The sequence below is a fragment of the Strongyloides ratti genome, assembly GCF_001040885.1.
Source record: "Strongyloides ratti genome assembly S_ratti_ED321, chromosome : 2".
In the NCBI taxonomy this organism is placed as follows: domain Eukaryota; kingdom Metazoa; phylum Nematoda; class Chromadorea; order Rhabditida; family Strongyloididae; genus Strongyloides; species Strongyloides ratti.
Genome location: NC_037308.1, coordinates 15,875,077 through 15,899,796, shown reverse-complemented (window position 1 = coordinate 15,899,796; position 24,720 = coordinate 15,875,077). Strand labels below are relative to the sequence as shown.

At 24.4% G+C, this 24,720-nt stretch overlaps 10 protein-coding genes across 10 annotated transcripts; 5 read left to right on the top strand and 5 right to left on the bottom strand.

Moving 5' to 3' along the window:
• Positions 1 to 535: 535 nt before the first annotated feature.
• Positions 536 to 3,596, bottom strand: SRAE_2000502300 (tRNA (guanine(10)-N2)-methyltransferase homolog; the record flags this gene model as incomplete). Its single annotated transcript, XM_024643980.1, has 4 exons — positions 536 to 653; positions 1,252 to 1,335; positions 2,432 to 3,441; positions 3,480 to 3,596. The coding sequence occupies 4 exons, from the start codon at positions 3,594 to 3,596 to the stop codon at positions 536 to 538; spliced, it is 1,329 nt and encodes a 442-aa protein (XP_024509587.1).
• Positions 1,830 to 2,275, top strand: SRAE_2000502400 (Cysteine-rich repeat-containing protein; the record flags this gene model as incomplete). Its single annotated transcript, XM_024643981.1, has 2 exons — positions 1,830 to 2,049; positions 2,112 to 2,275. The coding sequence occupies 2 exons, from the start codon at positions 1,830 to 1,832 to the stop codon at positions 2,273 to 2,275; spliced, it is 384 nt and encodes a 127-aa protein (XP_024509588.1).
• Positions 3,597 to 3,788: 192 nt separating the features above from the next.
• On the bottom strand, positions 3,789 to 4,419 carry SRAE_2000502200 (Phospholipid hydroperoxide glutathione peroxidase, mitochondrial; the record flags this gene model as incomplete). Its single annotated transcript, XM_024643979.1, has 2 exons — positions 3,789 to 4,200; positions 4,259 to 4,419. The coding sequence occupies 2 exons, from the start codon at positions 4,417 to 4,419 to the stop codon at positions 3,789 to 3,791; spliced, it is 573 nt and encodes a 190-aa protein (XP_024509586.1).
• Positions 4,420 to 4,880: 461 nt separating this feature from the next.
• SRAE_2000502100 (Jak pathway signal transduction adaptor molecule) lies at positions 4,881 to 7,051 on the bottom strand (the record flags this gene model as incomplete). The annotated part of the gene is made up of 5 exons (XM_024643978.1): positions 4,881 to 5,977; positions 6,032 to 6,383; positions 6,713 to 6,781; positions 6,845 to 6,866; positions 7,047 to 7,051. The coding sequence occupies 5 exons, from the start codon at positions 7,049 to 7,051 to the stop codon at positions 4,881 to 4,883; spliced, it is 1,545 nt and encodes a 514-aa protein (XP_024509585.1).
• A 46-nt stretch (positions 7,052 to 7,097) lies between these two features.
• SRAE_2000502000 (Asator) lies at positions 7,098 to 8,291 on the top strand (the record flags this gene model as incomplete). The annotated part of the gene is made up of 1 exon (XM_024643977.1): positions 7,098 to 8,291. One exon carries the CDS (start codon positions 7,098 to 7,100, stop codon positions 8,289 to 8,291), a length of 1,194 nt encoding a protein of 397 aa, XP_024509584.1.
• A 257-nt stretch (positions 8,292 to 8,548) lies between these two features.
• SRAE_2000501900 (ATP-dependent RNA helicase DHX8) lies at positions 8,549 to 12,859 on the top strand (the record flags this gene model as incomplete). The annotated part of the gene is made up of 3 exons (XM_024643976.1): positions 8,549 to 8,728; positions 8,769 to 11,891; positions 12,674 to 12,859. The coding sequence occupies 3 exons, from the start codon at positions 8,549 to 8,551 to the stop codon at positions 12,857 to 12,859; spliced, it is 3,489 nt and encodes a 1,162-aa protein (XP_024509583.1).
• Positions 12,860 to 12,936: 77 nt separating this feature from the next.
• SRAE_2000501800 (Glycoside hydrolase, family 13, N-terminal domain and Glycosyl hydrolase, family 13, catalytic domain and Alpha-amylase, C-terminal all beta domain and 1,4-alpha-glucan-branching enzyme, GlgB family and Glycosyl hydrolase, family 13, subfamily, catalytic domain and Glycosyl hydrolase, family 13, all-beta domain and Glycoside hydrolase, catalytic domain and Immunoglobulin-like fold domain and Immunoglobulin E-set domain and Glycoside hydrolase, superfamily domain-containing protein) lies at positions 12,937 to 15,020 on the bottom strand (the record flags this gene model as incomplete). Its single annotated transcript, XM_024643975.1, has 2 exons — positions 12,937 to 14,850; positions 14,904 to 15,020. The coding sequence occupies 2 exons, from the start codon at positions 15,018 to 15,020 to the stop codon at positions 12,937 to 12,939; spliced, it is 2,031 nt and encodes a 676-aa protein (XP_024509582.1).
• Positions 15,021 to 15,956: 936 nt separating this feature from the next.
• SRAE_2000501700 (Protein kinase domain and Serine/threonine-/dual specificity protein kinase, catalytic domain and Protein kinase-like domain-containing protein) lies at positions 15,957 to 17,003 on the top strand (the record flags this gene model as incomplete). The annotated part of the gene is made up of 1 exon (XM_024643973.1): positions 15,957 to 17,003. The coding sequence occupies one exon, from the start codon at positions 15,957 to 15,959 to the stop codon at positions 17,001 to 17,003; it is 1,047 nt and encodes a 348-aa protein (XP_024509581.1).
• Positions 17,004 to 17,906: 903 nt separating this feature from the next.
• On the top strand, positions 17,907 to 18,602 carry SRAE_2000501600 (GNAT domain and Acyl-CoA N-acyltransferase domain-containing protein; the record flags this gene model as incomplete). Its single annotated transcript, XM_024643972.1, has 1 exon — positions 17,907 to 18,602. One exon carries the CDS (start codon positions 17,907 to 17,909, stop codon positions 18,600 to 18,602), a length of 696 nt encoding a protein of 231 aa, XP_024509580.1.
• Positions 18,603 to 18,776: 174 nt separating this feature from the next.
• On the bottom strand, positions 18,777 to 24,417 carry SRAE_2000501500 (Protein spinster; the record flags this gene model as incomplete). The annotated part of the gene is made up of 7 exons (XM_024643971.1): positions 18,777 to 19,874; positions 19,925 to 20,357; positions 22,840 to 23,803; positions 23,856 to 23,960; positions 24,000 to 24,057; positions 24,116 to 24,244; positions 24,301 to 24,417. 7 exons carry the CDS (start codon positions 24,415 to 24,417, stop codon positions 18,777 to 18,779), a joined length of 2,904 nt encoding a protein of 967 aa, XP_024509579.1.
• Between the last annotated feature and the right edge of the window lie 303 nt (positions 24,418 to 24,720).

Genomic DNA, 24,720 nt, shown 5'->3' with positions numbered 1-24,720 from the left:
TAATGTTGATTAGTATATGTTCGGCAGATTAAAAACCACTACAATGATGCATAGGCACACAAAAATTCTTCCGTTACCTTGATATTATTAGACTAAATAAGGTATATAAAACAATTTTTGTCTATGTCTTTGCCAGTTCACAAAAAAGTAAAGAAAGATTCAGTTTAATTTAGAAGTTAGTAGATAATTAACTAATTTTAATAAAAAAAGGCGGTTCCAGTTTTTGATCTTCTAAAGTGCAAAGTATTAAACTTTTTATTATAAATAATGAACAAAAATCAACAAAAACAAAAGATGATAGTTAAACAATTATATGTATTTGTAAGAAAAGGTAAATAATGATAATTTTATCAATATTTATTGTATAATTAAATTGCTATGATTATTTGCAAAATCATAATAAAATAAATCTTTATATTATTCAGTCAAAATATTAATGAAAATGATGATTGAAGATTATGGGTGTAAAGAAAATTCTCTTCTCTCACCCATCATTAACCGCCCATTATTCTTTCTAATATAAGATGCATATATCCTATGAATTACCAACAAAGATTCGTTCTCTCACTGTCTCAGACTCAAACATGTCTCGAATTACAAATGCAGCTTCATCCTTTATGACATTCTTAATCTTTTCATATACCAATAACCGTCTAGTAAATTAAAGAAAGGCAATAAAAATTTTAACAAATTAAAGAGTTTTTATAATCTGACCAGTGTTCATTATGTATTATCAAATATATATATATATATATATATATATATATATATATATATGTTATATATATATATATATATAAATAATAAATTTTTCTATGTTTTCTCTCATAAAAATGATCAAAACACAAATATTTAAAAATTAAATTTGTTCCAAAAGTGCTTTAAGTTGTAGTACATTTGCGCAATATTATTTAAAAAAATATATATACATATACATATGTATATAAAGCATCATTACATTCTACAAATAAGATTTTGTTTATAAAAATATAAAAGAATGAAATAAATCATCAATATAATGAATTTTGACAATAAATGTATTTTTTATGTAACTTTTAAAATATTGTTTTCATGCAGGTGATTAAATATATTTTTTTTTTTAATATTAAGTAATTTTTACAATGAAATAATAATAATTTTTTGTTTGCATCATTTGAACAACTGATCAATCTTTAGCCTATTGTAACGTAAATTATTTATCAAATTTTATAAAAATCATAAATTATGAAAAACAACTTTAATATAACTTACCTGGAATACTTTATACCAAGGGGTTGCTCACAATTAAATATTAATTTCATACATGGATGATTCGGTATGACGTCTATTGTATATCTAAAAATAAAAAAAAAAAATGTAAATATAAAGAAAAATTTGTACGTCTTCTTTTAAAATTAAAAAAATATAATAAAAAATTTTTTTATAAAAGAACAGAATAACCCTTTGTGATTGAGACATCATGAATCATAATTTTTTATATATTATTTTTAATTTACACCTTATAACATTCAACAATATTGATGGCTAATAATGTTACAACGGAAATGTTCAAATAAAGCAATCATCAATCTTGATATATTTAATAATCATTAAAAATGATACAAAATATTTTTCAAATAGTTCAAATATCATATCCATTTATTTACATTGGTTTAATAAAAATTTATAAAATTGACTTTAAAGTAAATACAGGTGAAAATTTTTTTTTTTTGCAAGATCAAACTAATAAAATGTTTGCAAAGTGTTTCAAAAAAGATACTATATAAAGGTTTCGAGAATGAGAAACAGTATCACTAACTTTTATAACTAAAAACCATTTACATCTAAATATGTATTTCTTAAAATATCGTCAACTCATTTTTATTCAATTATTTTATATCATTTCTGTACTCTCAATAAACGAGTGTTACTATGCATGGAATGAAAGAATATTACCATCTAGTTGTTCTAGAGCTTCTGATTGTAGTAATCCTTCTGCAGATTGTATATTTAGTTTGCAAGTTAATCAACATATATGTTGTGCACCAAAAGAAAATGCCATTTTTCCAAGTAAATTTAATTAAATTAGATATAAAAAAATTTTTTTTAATTGTAAATTTATACTATTTTAGAATGTCCCACTGGTATGATCATTGCTTCAATTGGTAATCATAATTCTATTTTATGTGAAAATGAACATGATTCAGACTCATGTCCTAGTGGCTATCAATGTAAAGAATCAACTACTAATTTTGACAAGTATGAAGGCCAATCAAATTTTGTCTGCTGTCAATAAGCAAAATTAACCCATCCTACTATTGGAAATGAAAATTTAAAATTAAATAATACATAATACTGTGTATTATAAAATATTAACCCTATCTTTTTTCTGTATATTTTTGATCTTATTTTAAAGATAAATAAATAATATTATATATTTGTATTAACTTACTCTGCAGGAAATACCGGAAACCAAAATGCTAGTCTTCCATTGACAACTAAATTTCTTGCTGCCATATTTAATATATCAAGATACATTGTTTTAATATCATATTTAGTTTTTTCTGGAAAATGTTCCATATGAACTTGACCCGGTAGTGTCCAATGTTCTTTTCTATCTTTTTTACCAATTTTTCTTCCTTTTTCACGTAAACCATAAGGTGGATCTGCAACAATAATATCAAATATACCATCTCCATTTTTTTGTAATCTCCACAAATTATGATGACTTGCATCTGCATGACAATGATATAAAAATTTATCAAATGTACCATAATATTCAAAATTTGCACGATGAGTATTTTTTTCTGTTAATATTCCTTCACCTACTCTTGAACTTTTACCTATAGACCGTGCAATTTGATAATTTATTTCTGTACCAGTAACCAAACAACCAAATTCAGCAAGTGGTAAAATTAATCCACCAGTACCAACAAATGGATCAATTGCTAAAAAACCTTTTTGTCCTAAAACTAAATTTGCCTGTATAAAAGATAACTCTGGATCCATTGTTGTATTACCAATATATGGACGATCTTTTAAATTATATTTTGTCTTTAATTGTCCTTGTCCAAAATTGATAAATCTTCCAAAATAAATCATATTTATTTGATAATCTTTAATATTTGTATTATAATTTTCTATTACTGTAAAACAATTAACAGCGTTTACAAGATCAATTTTACAATTTTGCAAAGGTAAATACTCAAAAAAAGTGTCTATAACATCATTAATATAACTTTGATCTCTTTTTTTACCAATGGGGCGGACGCGTATTGAAAATGTTTGATTTTCACTATTGTATTTTTCAAAAACTTCCAAATTCTTTTTAGTTTTTTTGTGTAATTCATCATAGTTGTCAGCGCTTGAAAATAATTCAATTGCATATTTAACTAACATTGTTCTTGATAATATTTTTTCTACATCACTTAATGAATCAAAGTTTAATTCATAAATGTGTTCCTTAAAAATAAAAAAAAATTTTTGTACATATCTCTTACATTTTTATTAATTAACGATTCATCAAATGAAATGTTAAATAAATCACAAACAGCCTTGAATTCAGGACCTCTAAAATCACTATGGACTTGAGAGAAAAGAAACAAAAATTTAGGCATTGTAAATATTTTAAATTTTTTAAAATAATTTAATTTCTCTTTCTCAATCACGACAAGATTTTGGTAAAATATAACCAATTATAAGTAATTTCAAAAAAATTTAACTAAAGACATGATACATATTTATTACATTACTGGAGGCAATTTAAACAAAGAAATTGTAGAAAAATAACGCTATTTGACTTAGATACTTTACAAAAGAGCTTCAACATCTTTAATAAAAGTTTTAGGTTCAGTTGTTGGACCATATCTTTGAACAACTTTTCCTTCTCTGTCTATTAAGAACTTGGTGAAATTCCATTTGATTGCATCAATCAATGTACCACCTTTTTCTTTTTTTAAAAATTGGTAAAGTGGGGCTGCATTGCTACCATTGACATCGATTTTACCATAAAAATCTGGTTCAATTCCAAATTTTTCTTTCATTTCTCCTTTAATATCAATTGGACATCCTGGTTCTTGTTTACCAAATTGATTACATGGGAATGCAGCAACAGCAAATCCTCTGCTTTGATATTTATCAAGCATTTCCTTTAATTGTTTATAATTACTATCAGTTAAGCCACATTGTGAAGCAACATTAACGATGATAACAACCTTACCACTAAAATATATTATTGAGTAAATATTTTGATGATAAAATTTTTAAATAATTAACGTACCGGTATTTTTCTAAAGAAACTAGCTTTCCATCAGCATCTTCAACAGTAAATTGATAGATAGTATGGTCGTTGGCCATTTTACAAAATGTATTTCTAAACAACAAGTTATACGATACAATAGAACTGGCAATTAAACGTGATATAGAGGCGGAAGCTAACATTTTAAGTAAATGAATTACAAAATATCACTTTAACTATGCTCGATTGAAAATAAAAAAAAAAGTGGGGAAGAACGGAAGTAGTAATATACAAATAATAATATATTGTGAGCAAGAGAAAAAAGCATTTTGAAATATCTTTTGTTGGATACGTAACTCCAAAGTGTTTTTTAAAAAACTGTCAGTGTTTATTCTTAAAAATATATTTAAAATAAAAATAAAAGAGAAACATTACTTTATAAATATGTATTACTATCAACTAGTTTATATCGATGACAAAACGAAATCATAGATAAAACTAAACAAACGACATCACAATAAATTGATAAACTACGATGAAAGATTAAAACCTAGTTTAATACTATAAAATGCAAATCATGAAATTTAAAAATAGTATGTATATAATAATTTATAGAATATTTATATGATTAAATACAATGCGTAAAAAGTCTTTTAAAAGAATCCTATGACTGGTAATTTTGGTTTGGATTGTAATGTTGATATTGTTGTTGTCCAGGATTTTGATAGTGTATTTGTTGTTGATTACCAATTGGATTATGCTGTTGAATTTGTTGGGGAAATTGTTGATGGGAATAATTTAACATTTGACCGTCATTTGACTGCATTGGTGTAGGAGGAAATTGAGGAGTATTATTTTGATACTGTTGTACATGCTGTTGTGAATATGGCATTTGTTGTTGTAAAGGTCCTTGATATGGAACTTGTGGTGATATTCCATTCATAATTTGTTGATTCCAGGTGTTATTATAACCACCATTTTGCAATCCATAGTTAGTTTGTGATTGTTTATGTACAACTTCATCATAAGTAGCTAGTGCACTTCGAATTGCAGCATTTAGTTCAGCTAATTGCATTAATTGAGAATCTATTTCAACTATTTTCTCATCAACTAGTGGTGCCATGGCAGCAGCTTGTGCTTCATACTCTTCTAATTCTGGAGGATCAGTTGAACTATCAGCAGGATCTAAATCTTCAAATAATGCAATACATTTTTCAAGTAATTCCATATCAAGAACTGGAGCTTTTGATATACTACTAATATTATGAATTTCTTCTTTTTCTTCAACAAGTTCTGTTGTAACAAAACTTGCTGGAAATAAACCTTTACCACGAGAAGAATATCCCATCCACCAATTTGCATCAGAATCATCTGTAACAGTAACAATATCATTCATAAATATTGTTAATTCATTGTCTTCACTAGCTTCAAAATCATACAAAACACGTACTTTTTTTTCGTTTGCTAAAATATCACTTGATTTTGATGTTACAGGTGTAGGAGTTAAATTACTTATATCTCTATTATTTTCATTATTAGGCATACTAGGATAAAATGAATTTTCTTTAATTTTTGTTTTTTTTCCTTTGTTTTCAGCATCTTCTAATGATAAAGCAATAGCTTTCATTAAAGCTTCTTCTTCTTCTGGTGAAGTTACATAATCAGGGTTATCACTAAATTTTTGTTCCATAGCCTTTTTCTTAGCTATTTCAGTTTCGTTTTCAAATGAAAAACCTTCTTCTTTTAATTCATTATATAATGCTACAAGAAGTGCAAATGATAAATCTTTAGTACATTCATTCTTAACCCAATTACCCAGTGCAATACGCATTTTTTCTCCTACAGTAAAATCACTTCCTGTACAAAGGTATTTAATTTGTTCGACAAATTTCTTGTCTGCAATTTCTTTCCTTAAAATAGGACAATTATTCCATAATGCATCAAGTAATGCAACTGCTAAAATAATAACTTTTTGTTCCCTATGATTAAGGCGTTTTTTAACTGATGTTAATAAACTTTTTACTTGTTTTGGATCCTTAACTTCTTCATTTATTCTATCACATAAATCCATCATTAATCCCCAATGTTCTACTTTTGCTTCTTCTGAAGTAATCATCTGAACATCCTCATCATATTGAGAAACAGTTTCTCCAAATAAAAACATTACCTAAAAATAGTAAAAAGTATTGAATATAGATAAAATTCTTAAAAAATATCCAATAAAATAGTTTTTTTAAAAAGTAAAAGTATTACCAATGTCATCATATGAATGAACATTACACAATTCCAAAAACGTACTAAGAAAATTTTCAAAAATACGCTTCATAATGGAAGTTTCATATGAAAAATTTTTTTTTATTTATTAGTTTTTTTTTTTCAAAAATATAATTAAATGATCATAATGTAAATAGTTTAACTACGAAGTATATATCGATTATAATGATAAATTAATAAAAAAATAATATTCCTTGTTGAAAAAAAGAAAATGAAATTTACCTTTTTATTAGAAACGATGTTACAAAAGATTATAAAATAAAGTATTAATTTTAAAACTGTAGTTTTAATCTAAAAAGATAGTTATAAATGTGAGTTGTTATCGATTTTTACGAAAGAAAAAATGTGACCTACATCTTTATAACTTTTATTTGTTCTTTTAAAATTATTATTGTAGATGTTAAAAAAATTTTTTATAATTATTAAAAAGAATAATTTATTATATTATTAAAAATAAAAAATTGTCAACAAAGCACAAATAAAAATTATGATATAAATTTATTTAATATTCAAATCTTGCAAATAATAAATGAGAATATAAAGATTAAAATTTAACACCATTTTTCTACAACAACATTTAATATTTACAAATTTTTCGTCATTAAAGATGACTGATGCACAACCAATTGAACCATTAAATGTTAAACCTGGAGATACAATACGCGATATCTATATTGTAAATAAAAAAATTGGAGAAGGTGCATGTGGTACTGTATTTCTTGTTTCTCATATAAAAGATTCTAACGTTAAAGGAGCTATGAAATGTGAACCATTTATGAAGTCAAAAGATGATGAAATATTGAAATTGGAATTGTTTGTTCTAAAACAAATGCAAAAATCAAAACATGCATGTACATTAATGTGTTCAGGAAAAACAAATAACTACAGTTTTATTATAATGTCATTGTTAGGAATGGAACTTGGTGATTTAAGAAGAATATTACCTGAAAAAAAAATGTCATTAAACACAGCATTAAGAGTTGGTATTCAATGTTGTCAGGCAATACAAGATATGCATTCTATAGGATTCATTCATCGTGATATAAAACCGGCAAATTTTGCTGTTGGAGCTACAAACAAAGATACAGTATATGTGTTTGACTTTGGTTTAGCTAGACAAATAATTTATTTTGAAAAAAATGCCAATGAGAAATTAAGACAACCAAGAAAAAAGGTTACATTTAGAGGAACAGTTCGATATTGTTCTGTAAATGTTCATCAATATAAAGAACAAGGAAGACATGATGATTTATGTGGACTTTTATTTATGTTAATTGAATTTTTAACAAATACACTTCCATGGAAAGGTTTAACTAAACGTGAATCTGGTCATCTTAAAGAGATTGTTCCTGAAAAAAGACTTCTTCATGGATGCCCAAAGTCTTTTCATGAACTTTATGTTCTTTTTAAAAAATATACATATTTTGATAAACCAGATTATAATTTAATTAGAGCAAATTTTCTTAGAGATTTAAAAGAAATCAAAGGAAACGTTACAGATCCATGGGATTGGGATAAGTTACAGAAAAAAGAAATAAAAAATAAGGTAGTTAAAGCAAAAGATGAAATTGCTGATGCTGAAGAAAAAGAAGAACAAGATAAAATTGGTGATATAGATGAATCTGTGGAAAGTAAAGAAAGTAATAGTGAAGATGTTCAAGCTGTACTTTGTGATAAAGAAGATACATTAGATAATGTACAAGAAATTGGAACAGTAGATTCAAAACCAACTGCAAAACCATCCAATGATGCAAGAATGAAAACTAAAACAAAAAGTGGAGGAGAAGGAAAGAAAGCGTGAAAAAAAATGTAAATTAAATTATTTAAGTAATATATTAAAAATTAACAAATTAAACATAAACAACTAAATACATTATTGATCGTCCACAGTATAAAATTTAATATTAATAAATAAGAAATTTAATAATTATTATTATCAATTCAAAATATAATCTTAAAACGCTATAATGTGTTTACATTTTGGTGATTCGTTCATATTATATTTAAAAGTTTTTTTCCTTTTTATCATTAGTTTACTAATAACAACTCTTAAATGATATGAATGATATAGAAAAATTAGAACATCTTGAAGTTGTCGATAGAATCGTATCCGAATTAGAAAATCATTTTGGTTCAGGTGGAACTGATGAAGCTGAATTTTTAATAGATTTAATAAAAAAAAATCCAACATTTGATAAAGTTAAGAAAGCTTTAAAAAATGAAGGTCTTGAAGAACATGTATGTTTTATCTATCTATATTTTTTAACTTAATTTTTAGTTTTCAGATTCATTTATAGCTACTTTATTACGGTTGACAAAACAACTCTTGCCAAAAAATAATCAAGATAAAGGTGATGGTAATAAAGAAGATAAAGAACTTATAAAGCGTCTTGTTCCGGCTTTAGCTTTACCAGATGTTGATCCTACTACATCATTAGATTGGATGAATGAATTAGAAAGTTTAGTTCCACAATTTGAAGCGAATAAAGAAGTAAAGAAAGAATGTGATCGTTCAAGAAGTAGATCAAGAAGTAAAGAGCGTCGTAGAAAACATGAAAAGAAAGACAGTTCATCTAGAAAACGTTCTAGAAGTAGAGATAGACATAAGAGACGTCGCAGTAGATCTGGTAGTTATGATCGAAAATCTAGGCGTAAAAGATCAAGAAGTAGAGAACATAGAAAAAAAGAAGAAATTATTAAAACTCCTGAGGTTGGGATGATTTTAGAGGGACGTATTTCAAGAATCCAACCATTTGGTGCTTTTGTAACATTTCGTAATTTAAAAAATTATCAAGATGGTTTAATTCATATATCACACGTAAAATCAAAACGTATTGATAATATTAATGACCACTTAATACGTGGACAAAAAGTTAAAGTCAAAATTATAAAAATTGATGGTTCTAAAATTGGTTTATCTATGAAAGAAGTTGATCAAGAAACAGGACATGATTTAAATCCTAAACCTTCTGATGATGTAATTATGGGACGTGATGAAGATGATTGGATTAATTCAAGAAAGGAAACAAATGAAGAAGATGGTCCACCAAACGATGGTAAAAGAAAGCCACGTGTACGTGTAACGACTCCTGAACGTTGGGAATTAAAACAAATGCAAGGTGCTGGAGCAATAAAAATTACTGATTTACCAGATTTTGATGATGATAATGGTATTTTAAAAGGTGACGATGAATTAAGTGATATCGAAGATATGGAAATTGAATTAGTTGAAGATGAACCAGATTTTTTGAAAGGTTATGGAAAACATGTAATGGATATTGAACCAGTTAAAGTAGTTAGAAATCCAGATGGTAGTTTAGCTCAGGCTGCAACTATGCAAGGTTGTTTTCAAAAAGAAAGACGTGAAGCAAAATTACAAGCACAAAGAGAAAAAGATAATGAAAAACAAAGAAATTTTTCCGGTGGTATTAATATACTTGATCCAATGGGAAAACAAATTGTACGAGATGAAGAAGATGATGATATCCCTAGACCTGGTGTTTCAAAAGACATGCCTGATTGGTTGAAACATGTAACACAAGGTGGTAGAGTAACATATGGTAAAAAAACAAATCTTTCACTTATAGAACAAAGAGAATCTTTACCTGTCTTTCAGTTGAAAGATAAATTAGTTCAAGCTATTAGAGAAAATAATATTTTAGTTGTTATTGGTGAAACTGGTTCTGGAAAAACTACACAATTAACACAATATATTGTTGAAGCTGGTTTGGCCAAAAATGGTAAAGTTGGTTGTACACAACCAAGAAGAGTTGCTGCAATGAGTGTAGCTAAACGTGTTGCAGAAGAATATGGTTGTCGTTTAGGTTCTGAAGTTGGATACACTATTCGTTTTGAAGATTGTACTAGCAATGAGACAATTATTAAATACATGACTGATGGTATGTTATTGAGAGAATGTTTAATTGATCCTGATTTAAATTCCTATGCATGTATTATGTTAGATGAGGCTCATGAAAGAACTATACATACTGATGTATTATTTGGTTTATTAAAAAAAGCTGTAAAGAAACGTCCAGAATTAAAAATTATTGTAACTTCAGCAACATTAGAAGCAGAGAAATTTTCAAAATATTTTTATAATTCACCTATTTTTACAATACCTGGTAGAACATTTCCTGTTGAAATTTTGTATACTCGAGAACCAGAAAGTGATTATCTTCAATCTGCCATCATAAGTGTAATGCAAATTCATTTAACTGAACCTCCTGGTGATATATTATTATTTTTAACTGGTCAAGAAGAAATCGACACTTCATGTGAAATTTTATACGAAAGAATGAAAGCATTAGGTCCTGAAGCTCCTGAATTGATTATATTACCTGTGTACAGTGCTTTACCATCAGAAATGCAGACAAGAATATTTGAACCAACACCACCAGGTAAAAGAAAAGTTGTTATTGCTACAAATATTGCTGAAACATCTCTTACAATAGATGGTATTTATTATGTTGTTGATCCAGGATTTGTAAAACAAAAAATTTATAATCCTAAAAATGGTATGGATTCATTAGTTGTTACACCAATTTCACAAGCTGCAGCCAATCAAAGATCTGGCCGTGCTGGTAGAACTGGTCCAGGTAAATGTTATAGACTTTATACAGAAAGAGCATACAAAGAAGAAATGTTACCTGCACCAGTTCCTGAAATTCAAAGAACAAATTTAGCATCAACATTACTTCAATTAAAAGCCATGGGAATTAATGATCTCTTAGGATTTGATTTTATGGATGCTCCTTCAACAGAATCTATGCTTGTTGCTTTAAGAACATTACATGATTTGTCTGCTTTAGACAAAGATGGTTTACTATCACTTCTTGGAAGAAGAATGGCCGAGTTTCCATTAGATCCATCATTATCAAAATTGCTTATTATGTCTGTTGATTTAAAATGTTCAGATGAAATATTAACAATAGTTTCAATGCTTTCTGTACAAAATGTTTTTTATCGACCAAAAGAAAAACAAGAACAAGCAGATCAAAAAAAGAAAAAATTTAATCAACCAGAAGGAGATCATTGTACTTTACTTGCAGTATATAATTCATGGAGACATGTAAACTATTCTACACAATGGTGTTTTGAAAATTTTATACAAGCTAGGACTATGAAAAGAGCACAAGACATTAGAAAACAACTTTTATCTATTATGGATAGACATAAATTTAAAGTTGTTTCATGTGGAAAAGATATTAAAAGAGTACAAAAAGCTATATGTTCTGGTTTCTTTAGAAATTCCGCAAAGCGTGATCCACAAGAAGGATATAGAACATTAACAGATGGACAAAATGTATATCTTCATCCGTCTAGTTCTCTTTTTCAACAGCAATCAGAATGGGTTGTTTATCATGAACTTGTCATGACAACAAAAGAATATATGCGTGAGGTAAGTAAACACATAAAATATTCATTAGAAATAGAAAATATTATAAATAGATAACAGAAAAAATTTATATATTGAAATTTTTTCAATCATAAAACAACAATATAGCAATTCAGCCCGAACAAAAAAAAATAAACAACGTTAAATAGTTTTTCATTTCTTAAAATTGAATAACTTGTCCACGAGATTTCTTTTGTCCTCCAAGCTCGAAATGTTTACATCTCTTGATAGGAAGTTGAATACGGTGCTTACATTCAGTACATTCCATACGAAGAACAATCTTTTTGGTGGTCTTAGCTTTCTTTCTGAAAATTGGCTTAGTTTGACCTCCGAAACCAGCTTGCTTTCTGTCGTAACGTCTTTTTCCTTGAGAACTTGTAGACTCCTTACCTTTCTTGTATTGAGAAACTTTGTGGAGTGTATGCTTACGGCATTTAGCACCTGGGCAGAATGTTCTACGGGCTTTTGGGATGTTTACCATTTTGATTTCCTAAAAATACAAATAAAATAGAAACAAAATTTAAAAATTTATATATTAATAGAAAAACAAAAATAAAATGCTCAAAAAAGTTAGAAAATACTTTTCTAGCATAATTTAAGGGGTATTATCACAAAACGACCAGAAAACATAGTAGTAAAATGCATATATATTATTATTGTATCTGAAATTATTGGGGGATTACACTATACCAATGTTAACAGGCGCGCGTTCTAGGAAGCAATATATTTTTATACACTAAAATAATATTGAGTTAATACGTACCAACAATATAACTTTTTTTTAGGTTACAGCAATTGATCCAAAATGGCTTGTGGAATATGCTCCATCATTCTTCAGGATATCAGATAATACAAAATTATCTGCATTTAAAAGAAATCAAAAAATTGATCCACTCCATAATAAATATGAAGCTCCAGATGCTTGGAGAATTTCCAAGGTTAAAAAGAAAATTTACAATCCAAATCGTTAAATATTTAACTATATTTCCTTTTATACTATTAAATAAAATTTTTTAAAAATATTATTACAACAAAATATCATAAATACTTAGTCAATTTTTTTAAGTACTATTCCAACACGAGATGGAATATATACACAAATATGGTTTCGTCTTCCAGCATATCCTTCTGGAAATGTAAATATCTTCTGATCCATGTCCAATCTGTTGTGTCCACCATATTTTTCTTCATCACTATTGAGGGCAATTTGATAACAACCAGAAACTTCAACACCAATTTTATAATCGGTAAAAGATTTTGATGGATGGAAATTTATTATCCATACAAGTCCAGCTCTTTCAAATGCCACAACTTTGTCATCATCATGTTTCCAAGAAACATAAGCATAACCACGTGAAAGAAAATGAAAAGATTCTTCCAATTGGTTCATTGAACGATCCCAGTTGTTTAAAAATTTATATCTTAACAATTCATCATCAACAATATTCCATTGTCTTCTAGCATATTTATAACTACTATTGTTTCCAGCTCTAGGGAAATCAAGCCATTCAGGATGCCCAAATTCATTTCCAATAAAATTTAACCATGCTTCTCCACCAAGACCATAAGTTATTAATCTTATCAATTTATGAAGAGCAATTCCTCTATCAATTATATGAGTATTTTCACTAATACATGACATATTAGTATACATTTCTTTATCCATCAACCAAAATGCTATTGTTTTGTCACCTACTAAAGCTTGATCATGAGACTCAGCATAAGTAACATGTTTTTCTTTATATCTTCTATTTTCTAATTGAAATACTATTTCACCTATCTTCCAGTCTTCATCTCTTGTATGTTTCAAAATTTTTATCCATAAATCAGGTATAGCCATTGCCAATCTATAATCAAATCCCTGTCCACCTTCTTCAATTTCTCTACATAAAGCTGGCATTCCTGATACTTCTTCAGCAATTGTTATCATATATTTTGGATAAAATTTATGAAGCATATAATTAGCGATTGTTATGTATAGTAAACTTTCAGTATCAACATTCATACCAAAATACATTGGATAACCACCAGCAAAACTTTCATTCATTCCATGATTATGATAAATCATTGATGTTACACCATCAAATCTGAATCCATCAAAACCATATTCCTCAACCCAATATCTAAGATTACTTAATAAAAATCTTTGAACTTCAATTTGAGTATAATCAAACAATCTAGAATCCCATAAAGTATGATATCCACGAGCATTTCCATGAAAATAACAACTATTTGTACAATCCCATTCATTTAAACCATCTTCAATATTTTTAGATGCATGTGAATGAACAACATCTAATAACATTGTAATACCCATTGAATGAGCCTTATCAACGAGGTATTTTAAATCATCTGGTGTTCCAAATCTACTACTAGGAGCAAAGAAACTTGTCACTTGATATCCAAATGAAGCATAATAAGCATGTTCCATAATAGCCATAAGTTGAATAGTATTGTATCCCTGATTTTTAATACGAGGAAGAACATTATCTGCAAAATCAATGTATGTATTTACTTTTTCTTCATAACTTGAAATACCAACATGAGCCTCATAAATTCGTAATGATTCAGGTTTTGGTGGATGAGGATGTTTAAATTCAAATTTTTCTTTTGGATTCCAAAATCTTTGATGAAATACTACCTCCTTTTCATATTGTTTAACATAATTGGCCCATGGACTTAATTTAAAATGAGGAACTCCATTTTTCCAAACAACAATTTTTAAATGAGAATCATGCTTTATTAAACAATTACCATCTGAATCTGGAGCTATCTCTAATTCCCATTTTCCAAAATCTTTTCTAACATATTTATGTGACTCTTTATTCCAATTATTAAAATCACCAACCAAAGATAAACCATCAGCACCAGGAGCCCATTCACGACAAAAAATTGAATTGTCATCTTTAACAATAATACCATAATGCTTATATCCTTTAGTAAAATCATCCAAACCTCCACACTAAAGAAAAAAAAATTTAAAAAAAAATAAAAAAAAAAAATGAATAAACATACATTATCAATAGCTTTTAATCCATCTTGAAAAGCATTATATCTTCTAACAATTTCATTCTTAAATGGTTTTAAGTATTCATCATCATTAAATAAATCATCAAGTTTAGTGGGAATCATATTTTAATAATTTCTAAAATCAATTGTATTATAAATTATCTAGAATGTATATTTAATAATAATATATTGTTTGGTAAAGCGAATAAGAAAATGAAAAGAATAAAAAAAAAATGTTTAACGAAACATTTTAAATATGTAAACAGGAGATAAAATTCACGTATTTGCAACTTTTTGGTAAGACAAATTGCGTCTTTAACATAGTAGGTGGTGTAATAAAATATAAGTAATCTAGTGGCATTTTTGATGATAAAGAAAAATTAACCTTCGTTATATAGTATATAGTATGAATGATATAAGTATATATAAAATTTAAAGTGTTCTTATTAAAAATTTTTTATCTTATTAATAAAAGTGATTATTGTATTAGTTTTTGAAAATTTTTTTTTTAAATTTTTTGGTAATTAATGTAATAATCTTTTTTTTTATCTTTAGCTACAAATTTTCATCTTTTCCGTACAAGATAAAAATAAAAGTTTGTTGACAATATTAATATTTACTATTTTCAATTTTTTTTAAATTTATTTTTTAATCAAATTGATATTTAAAATAATATATGACAAATGTTGTTTTTTTTTTGCTATTTGCAAATGAGGAACATGAAAACAATCTTTTTTTTTTTTTTAAAAAAAAAACGTTCTCACAAAGGACAAGGAAAGAAAAAGTCAAAAGGAATTTGATAAACAAGAAAAAAAAAGTTATTAAAAATGTTTTTCTTTTCTTATAAAAGTACTCTTTAAATCTTAACAGTATATTTGTTTTGGTTTTCTTTGAAATATTGTATTTACGTTTTATTATGTATATATGTAAAATAATAATATATTAACAATTTATTTACAAATTTTTAAATAATAATTTTTAATTTGGATATATTTATTTGGAAATTTTTCTTATCCTTTCTATTTACTAGAATTATATTAAATTAAAATAATTTTTGCTATGTCTTTAAACTGTTTAAAAGATTTAAAAACTAAAGAATCTTTTGATGATTCTACTACTTTAGCATATGATAAATTATCTGGTTTTATAGTTTCCGATTGGAAAATATTTGAAATTATTGGAAAAGGTGGTTTTGGATGTGTTTATAGATGTTCTTCAATGAAAGATAGAAGTCAGGCTGCTTTTAAAGCAGAAAAAGATAATGAAATTAATACAGCAGATGTTTTATTTGAGTGTAAAATTCTTCAATTATTAGAGAAAGAGGGAATTTCAGAACATTTTACTCATGTTTTTGATTTTGGACAATGTTTAAATTTTCAATTTATGGTTGTTACTTTATTAGGTCCTAATCTTTATGAGATATGTTCTTATCTACCAGAGGAAAAATATGAATTGTCAACATGGGTTCGTGTTATGTATCAAATATTAGAATCAATACAATACTTACATAAAGTTGGTTATATTCATAATGATCTGAAACCGGGAAATTTTGTTATTGGTAATAAATATGATATTAAAAGGAGGAATGTCATTCATTTGGTAGATTTTGGACTTGCTTCAAAATATGGTGATGAAAAAAATCCTGTAAATTTAAAATATAAAACAGAAAAAAAAGGTATTGAATATATTGGAACAATAACACATTGTAGTCCAAATGCTCACCTAAGAACAGAATTAGGTAGACGTGACGACATTTGGGGTTGGTTATTTTTATCTATGGATTTTTATAATGAAATGCCATGGACAAATTTAGTAACAGAAGAAGAAATAGAGGCTTGTAAATTATCATTGAAAATAGAAAATTATTGTCAATATTTACCACATGAATATAATATTATTTTAGAAAATTTAAAAATACTAGGTGTTTATGATGAACCAAAGTATAGTTTATATTATAATCAACTTGAATTAATTATAAAGAAATATAATATATCATGGGATGACCCTTATCAATGGGAATTATTACCATTTGAGGCAAAAGAGGTTTTAAATTTAAGTGTTTCTAAAGAATTATCATTAGATATGACACAAGAAAATGATACTTAAAAAAAAACATTTATTATTATTTGTTTTGTTTAAAAAGTGAAAATTTTTATACTTTATTGTAGACTACAATACAAGTGACAAGAATAATTTATTATATAATTGTATTTGTTTTCTTCAATCATTTTTTATTTGTAAAATAATTTTGTATATAAAAAGCAACTTCTTTTTTGTAAATAATTTAACTTTAAATTTAAGAAAACAGGATTCTTATTTTCAAAATATTTTTATAAATTTTATTAACAATTTAAATTGATGATAATATAAAATATTTTATAATAAAATATATAATGATTGTTAAATATAACTTTAATAATATCAATTATTAATACAACTTTTGATATATATTTATATATTTATAAGTTATTACATATTTATCTGAAAATTATATCAATTTGTTGAGTTGAATAAATATAATATAAATTGTATAACAAGTAAATTGAATCTAATTATATATTGAAATGAAGTATATTATGGTATTTTATAAAAAAAAAACTACTTATTTTATCCATATAATTTATTATTTACTTTATGGCTAAAACCATAATATGTATATATCTTTTTTACATTAAAAAATTTTTACACATACATTTATTATATATTCTTTCTTCTTTCTAAGCAACAGTTATATATTTTTAAGCATTATTTTTAATCCCACATCTCTGTCTATATCTAACATTTCAATTTTATCATCTATATATAATTTTCATCTATTTTATTTGAATAATATTATAATTAAATACAACTAAAAAAAAAAGTCCTTTTTTTTTGAATATATAAATGAATTGTAACTAATAGTATAAATCTTTTTTATTTTTTATGATTAAAAAAAAAAACTATTATATATTTTAATATTATTAATTTTTTGTTTATATAATATATTATCTTTAATTTTAGGATCATAAAATGTGTGAAAATGGAAATATTACTATAAGATATGCTAACAATAATGACAAGAAAGATATTCTTGAATTTTTGTTGTCTGACTTTTTAATAAATGAAGCATTAAATGCATCGTGTGGATTAAGTAGAGGGGAAGCAGAAGAATTTTTTTCTCAACTCATTGATATTGGTTTAGGGGGTGAAGAAAGTTGTATAATATTAAATGAGAAAAATGAAATTATTGGTTGTAAGCTTGGATGTATTATGAATAGAAATGATGAAGTTGAAGAGGTAAATTTAATGAACCAAGAAATATTAAATAATGATGGTACAAGAAAAATTGTAACAAAAAGTTCATATAGTAATGTAGAACATATTAAAGCTATACTTAGTCATGTTGATTCTAAGTTATGGGATTCAATACCTAAAAATATAAATAAAATTATGTCTGTCATTATTATTTCTGTTTCTAAAGAAAATACAAGAAAAGGATATGGAAAACAATTAATTACTTATGGAATTAACAAACTTAAAGAAAATAATGTTCAAGGAATTGTTGCTGAATGTTCTGCAATAAAATCTCAAAATCTTTTTGGTAAACTTGGATTTACTTGTCAATATTTAATATTACATAAAGAATTTGTTGATGAAAATAACCATCAAATTTTTATTGCTAAAGATGAAACAGACAGTGTTAAAATTATGTTTAAAGAAATATAATAAAATTGAGTATATTTTAATAAATAATTGATAAAACAAATAAAATATCTACATTTCCAAATAGTATATACATAAAATTTTCCATGATTCAAAATATATTTTCTTAGTTACAATAATAAAGATTTCATTATTGTAAATAAAAAAAAAAGAAATATATTTTTGAAAAAATATATTTTAAATCTTTGAATCTTTTATAATACCAATTTCTTCTTCATATTTTTTCTTATCTTTAGTAACATAAATAGAAGATAAAAAGAATGATAAAACACTAATTATTAAAATAACATTAGGAACATAAAATGCATACTTTAAAGAACGAAAATGACCATTAGGAGTTTTATCAGAACCACGAATTAAATCTGAAACTAATCCAACAATATATGGTCCTGAAGCATCACCAAATAAATGAGAAATCATTATTTGAAAAGCATTTGCTACAGAACGCCTTTTTGGTACAATTATACATAATGTCATATCTACTATAATAGCTGTATTAACACATACTAAAAGAACTGTAAAAAAAACCATAATCCATGTTATAGCTAATTCTGTTGATAATAATTCAAATATTAAAAATAAAAATGGTACAGCAAGAATTGATGCTACTGTACATACTAATGCATCAGCTTTATCAGATTTTGGAAAACAATAATATCCATTTTTCCACCACATTGATATTAATGAACCTAATGTTACACCAACAATTCCACCAATACATGTTATTAATCCAAATAAAAATGAAATATTATCTTTTGTATCTTTTGGAATTTCACTTAAACTTGAATAATTATATTTTGTTGCATAAAAATATTCTATTCCTGTTGGTGCCCAAAATGATAATGTACCAGTGACAAATGTTATTGTTGCACTACCAATTGTTGTAAAAATGTATGTCTTACTTTTTGCAAGATATTTTAAATCTTCCCAATATGATGTATTTTTACCATCAAATGAGTCACAATTTTTTTCACTTTTCTCTGCTAAACCTCTTTCAGGTTCTTTGATAACAAAAATTATCAATAAAACACAGATAATTCCAAAAAATGGGGTGACACGAACACCCCATTGCCAATTATTTGCAACATTTGCAACAGCTGATCCAACTATATAACCTAAACCTGAACCAACTGGTGTTGCAAAATAAAAAATCATTAAAGATTTAGATCTCATTTCTTCTGTAAATATATCAGCAATTAATGTTGGTGCTATAATAGCATATGATGCTTCACCAATTCCAACAACTCCTCTTAATAATAAAAATGCTATAAATGTCTAGAAAAAAAAAAAAGAAATAAAATATTATAATTATATTTTAAACATACATTTTTTGGAATAAATGATGAAGCAAAAACTGCAACAATCCATATTGTTAATCCTACAGTCATAATATATTTTCTATTATATCTATCACCTAAGTATCCAGCTAATGGAGCAAAAACCATATAAAAAACAATAAAAATTGTTTGTAATAATCCACCTTCACTATCATTAAGTGAATAAAATGCCTGTATTTGTGTTAATACACCAGCAACTGTATACCTATCCATATAATTAAGCATATTAATAATAAATAGAACACTAATAACAATATATCCTCTCCATCCACTATATAATTTATTTTTACTTGATTTATTATTATCATAATTAGTAGAATTATTAATTATTACATTATCAATTTGACTATTTTTTTGTAAATTTGAATTGCCCATTTCCAAACCATTGTTTTGGATGGCAATCTTATTTGTCATAGTTGTTCTAAAAATTAAAAAAAAAAAAGAAAATTAAAAAAAAAAAAAAAAATTTTTTTTTAATATAAACAATTCATATACAATTAAATATTTGGACTATAATTAAAAGTTACATTTATGTAAACGTGATAGTGATTAATAACATTTTATAATGATAAGATAAGAACAATAAATGGCGACTGATTAAAATATCCATAAAATATAATTTTTTATCTTATTATTTGGTATTAAATTTTTTGAACAATTATTTAAAACATGTGGTAATCTTCATAATACAAGAAATTTTTATTATAAAACTATGATTAAAATTATTTATATTTTAACAATTAAAAATTATTTAAAATAGATATTAAAAGAAAAATTAAAAGTCTTGTAATATAAATAAAATAAATAATATATTGTATTGTTATTAAGAAAAAATTATTAGTTAAAAAATTATTTTTGTAAGATTATTATATAATCCTAAAATACTTTTTAAAATAAATATAAAATAATAATATATATATTGGTGTTATTTGGTGATTAGTAATAAAAATACTAACAATTGTATAACTATAAAATATATACTACAGTATAAACTGGTATTGATGTACCAATTTCGATCATATTAAATGATGCCCTATATGTGTTAGTCATTTAACTTTCAATAAAAATATAAGAATAAAACATTTATAATAAATATACAATCTGACTAAATTTTAACTTTGAATACTTCCTTATAAATAAAAATAGTAGAAAAAAGTATAATCAAATAAAAGTTAAAGTTATTATATTCTATTAATAACTAATTTTTATTAATTTATTGACTATATACTTTAATAAAATGTTATATTATAGTTAGTAAAATTATCTACTTACTTAAATTGATTTATAATAAAATAGTATAATATTATAATTTTATTGATAACTTATTAATAATATTACTTTTATATTATTAAAAGAATAAAAGTTTAGTTATTATAATATATTTAACAAACATTCTTTACTATTAAAAAACTTTGATTAAAATATAAATAAATATAAGCTATAACATTAATTGAATAAATTACATTTTAAAAATTTTCAATTTTTTATCTATTACCTCAAAATAAATCATTTATTAAGTATTTATTTCTAAAGTTTTTTTTTTTTTAATAAATATTTTAAATTTCTATCCAATTACACTAACTAAAGGTAGACAAAAATAATTAAAAGAAATATAATTTGACAAATTTAATTATTTTTTTAAAGTATATCACTATAATTAAATAAAATTTTTATTTATAATTTTTTATCTTTTAAATATAATAGTTTATAATTATTTTTCTTTATATTATCTTCTATTACACATGTTTTTTAGACATTTCTTTAAAAAAAATCTTTAATTAAAAAAAAAATATATATATGTAATGAATATAAATGATAATTAATGGTTCAAATAAAAAATTTTTAATAATAAACATGTTTTTTTTTAACAAGTATATAATGTAATAATATTCACATACCAAATAATATTAATTGCAAGATATAGTTAATTTATAAAGTAATATTAAATTAGATAATAACATTTATATTTTAAAATTTAGATATGGTCAGGTTTTTTTTCTTCTAAATTTATAAAAATTTAATATAAAAAATACAATTTTTTTTTTAAAATTAATACACAATATAAGAAATTGAAATTTATCAATAGTATACAATTATGATAAATAAAGTATTTTTTTTTAAATAAGGTTTTAAAAATGTCACTTTCAATAAATTTATAATTAGATGCAATATGTGAAATATAAAAAATTGTTTTAAATTGATTTATTTTTTTTTTTATATATTATACTACTTTTAATTAAATAGATAAATAGATTATTAATAAAATAAATTTTATTTTATTTTTTAGCTAAATAATGATAACATATATTTTAAATGATAGAATAAAAAGGTGCCTGGATGATAGGTAAACAATTGATATGTAATTTTTATCATACTTTAAAAAGATTTGATAAAAATTAATGAATTTACAATGGAAAATTAAAGGTTTTAAATCATATATTTGTGTGAAATATTTGATAAAAAGAAAATTTGTTACATTCAATATTAAATTATATTTTTTGATACTTTGAAATATACAAACAATAAATTAAAATATAATCGTTAAGAATAAATTAAAAAAAAGAATTTTTTTTATTACATTACATATCATTTTAATATTATCGTATATAATTAAATTCTTTAATTAATACAAAAAATTTATATATTGACATTATCTCTTTTAATAGCTGCTATATTAATAATTAGTAATTAAAGAATGTATATAAATAGTTAAAAAAAAATTTTTTTGTACAGTCAAAAAATATATACATACAATTATTTTAATTTTTTATACATATCAATTTAAAAATTTAACAATATGTTTTTATTAAAATTAAATAAAGAGATAATATAACATATAGAAAAAACTAACAATGATTTCATAATAATAATTCATCAACCGAGATTTTTTTTATTAATCAAACCTATCATATTCTCTTACATATTTAGAATCAACATATTTTAAATAATAAGTTCCTGGAAATAAATTCATTTTTTCTAAATTATTTAATGAGAATGGTGTATATGGAATATTTCCTTTAAGTATCTCTTCCCGTTCTAATAATTTTTTAGTATAATATTCTGGAGTAACTTCTGTTCTTTTTTCTAATCTTTCAATTGCATCAATACATGAATTTCTTATTTTAATAAATGCACATTTATTTGATGGTAAAATATTTAATTTAATTGAAAACATTGAACTAGCACAACCACTACCATATGAAAATAATAGAAATGATGAAACACTTTCATTTATAATATTTTCATTCATTCTACCTATTCTTGCAACAAGTTGAGCATAAAGTGATGATGTATACATATTTCCTATTCTAGCATTAAAAAAAATATTTTCTTTTGTTTTTTTTTCCCATAATAAAGAACTTGAGTGTAAGAAAGTATTGAGAGAAGAACGATTTTTGTTAAATTCTTCACTAGAAAATTTTTTAAATTCTTCTAATTTATCAATATCAATTAAATATTTTCCTTTATTATTAATAAAATCAATGTATGTCAATTTAGCAAGTGTCTTTTGAATCATACGTGTAAAAGGACAATGAAACATAATTGATTCAAAATCATTTAAACATATATTTTTTCCATATATTTTTTTATACTTTTTACAATAACCTTTATAACATTCTTCAGCTGCTTTTATGTAACTATCTAAACTTAACTCTGAATTAACTATAGGAAAATCAGATGACATTCCACCTATTGGTTTATAAAAATCATATAAATCATTCATATAACATGATCTAACACCTTTTTCAATAACAAATGGAGCATTTGGTCCAATTAAAACAGCAAATGCACCAGCACCCCCTGTACATCTAGCCCGTCCCGGTTCATAAATAGCAACATCACCCATAACAGCAATTGCATATCGTTCTATAGTATTTTAGTATAATTTTTTTTTTTTCAAATTACATAAATTACTTACTTTCAGTTTCCCAATTTGAATAAACCCAATCAACAGCACTAAATAATGCTTGTGTACCACCAAAACAAGCATTCTTAATATCAACACCCTCAATATCATTATTTCCTTCAAATAATTTCATAAGAACACTTTTAACACTTTTACTTTTATCAATAATTGTTTCCGTCCCAACAGCAAGATATCCAATATCCATTTTATCAATCTTAAATTACAAAAAAAAAATTTCTATAAAGATAATTATATATATACTTTTATCAAACCTGATTTTTATTTAATAAATTACCAAGAACCGTCAAACAAATTGAATTAATATCTTCATGATCACAAAAAAAACTCATTTGATGTTGACCAAGACCAATAGTATATTTTCCTGTTGATACATTGTCAAACTATAAAATAATAATTAATAAAATTCTACAATATATATTTAAAATACCAAACTTACAATTTCTAATTTAGATTGATCAACATAATTTTTAGGAAAATAAAATTCTAAGGCTTGTATTCCAACATTTGTTGGTATTAATGATTCAATACAATTTGATTTGGTATCATTAGCCATTTTACCTTACAAAAAAAAATATATTTTAAAGGAATATTTTATTTAAGAATGAACTATATTCCAATGAAATCAGTGTTTAAAAAGTCTCTTTAAGAGCTAGATAAGGTTTCAATACGTCTGAAAACAAGAAATAAAATACAATATTTTTTTTTTAAAAATTCTTTATCTTCATATATTTATTTTTGAAAAAAAAAATTATTTTGTTTGATAAATTAAAAAGTAAATATTTTACAATTTTGGAGCAATTTATTAAATTTACTAATTTCAAAAATACCATATAATATATACACATAAAAGTGGTTT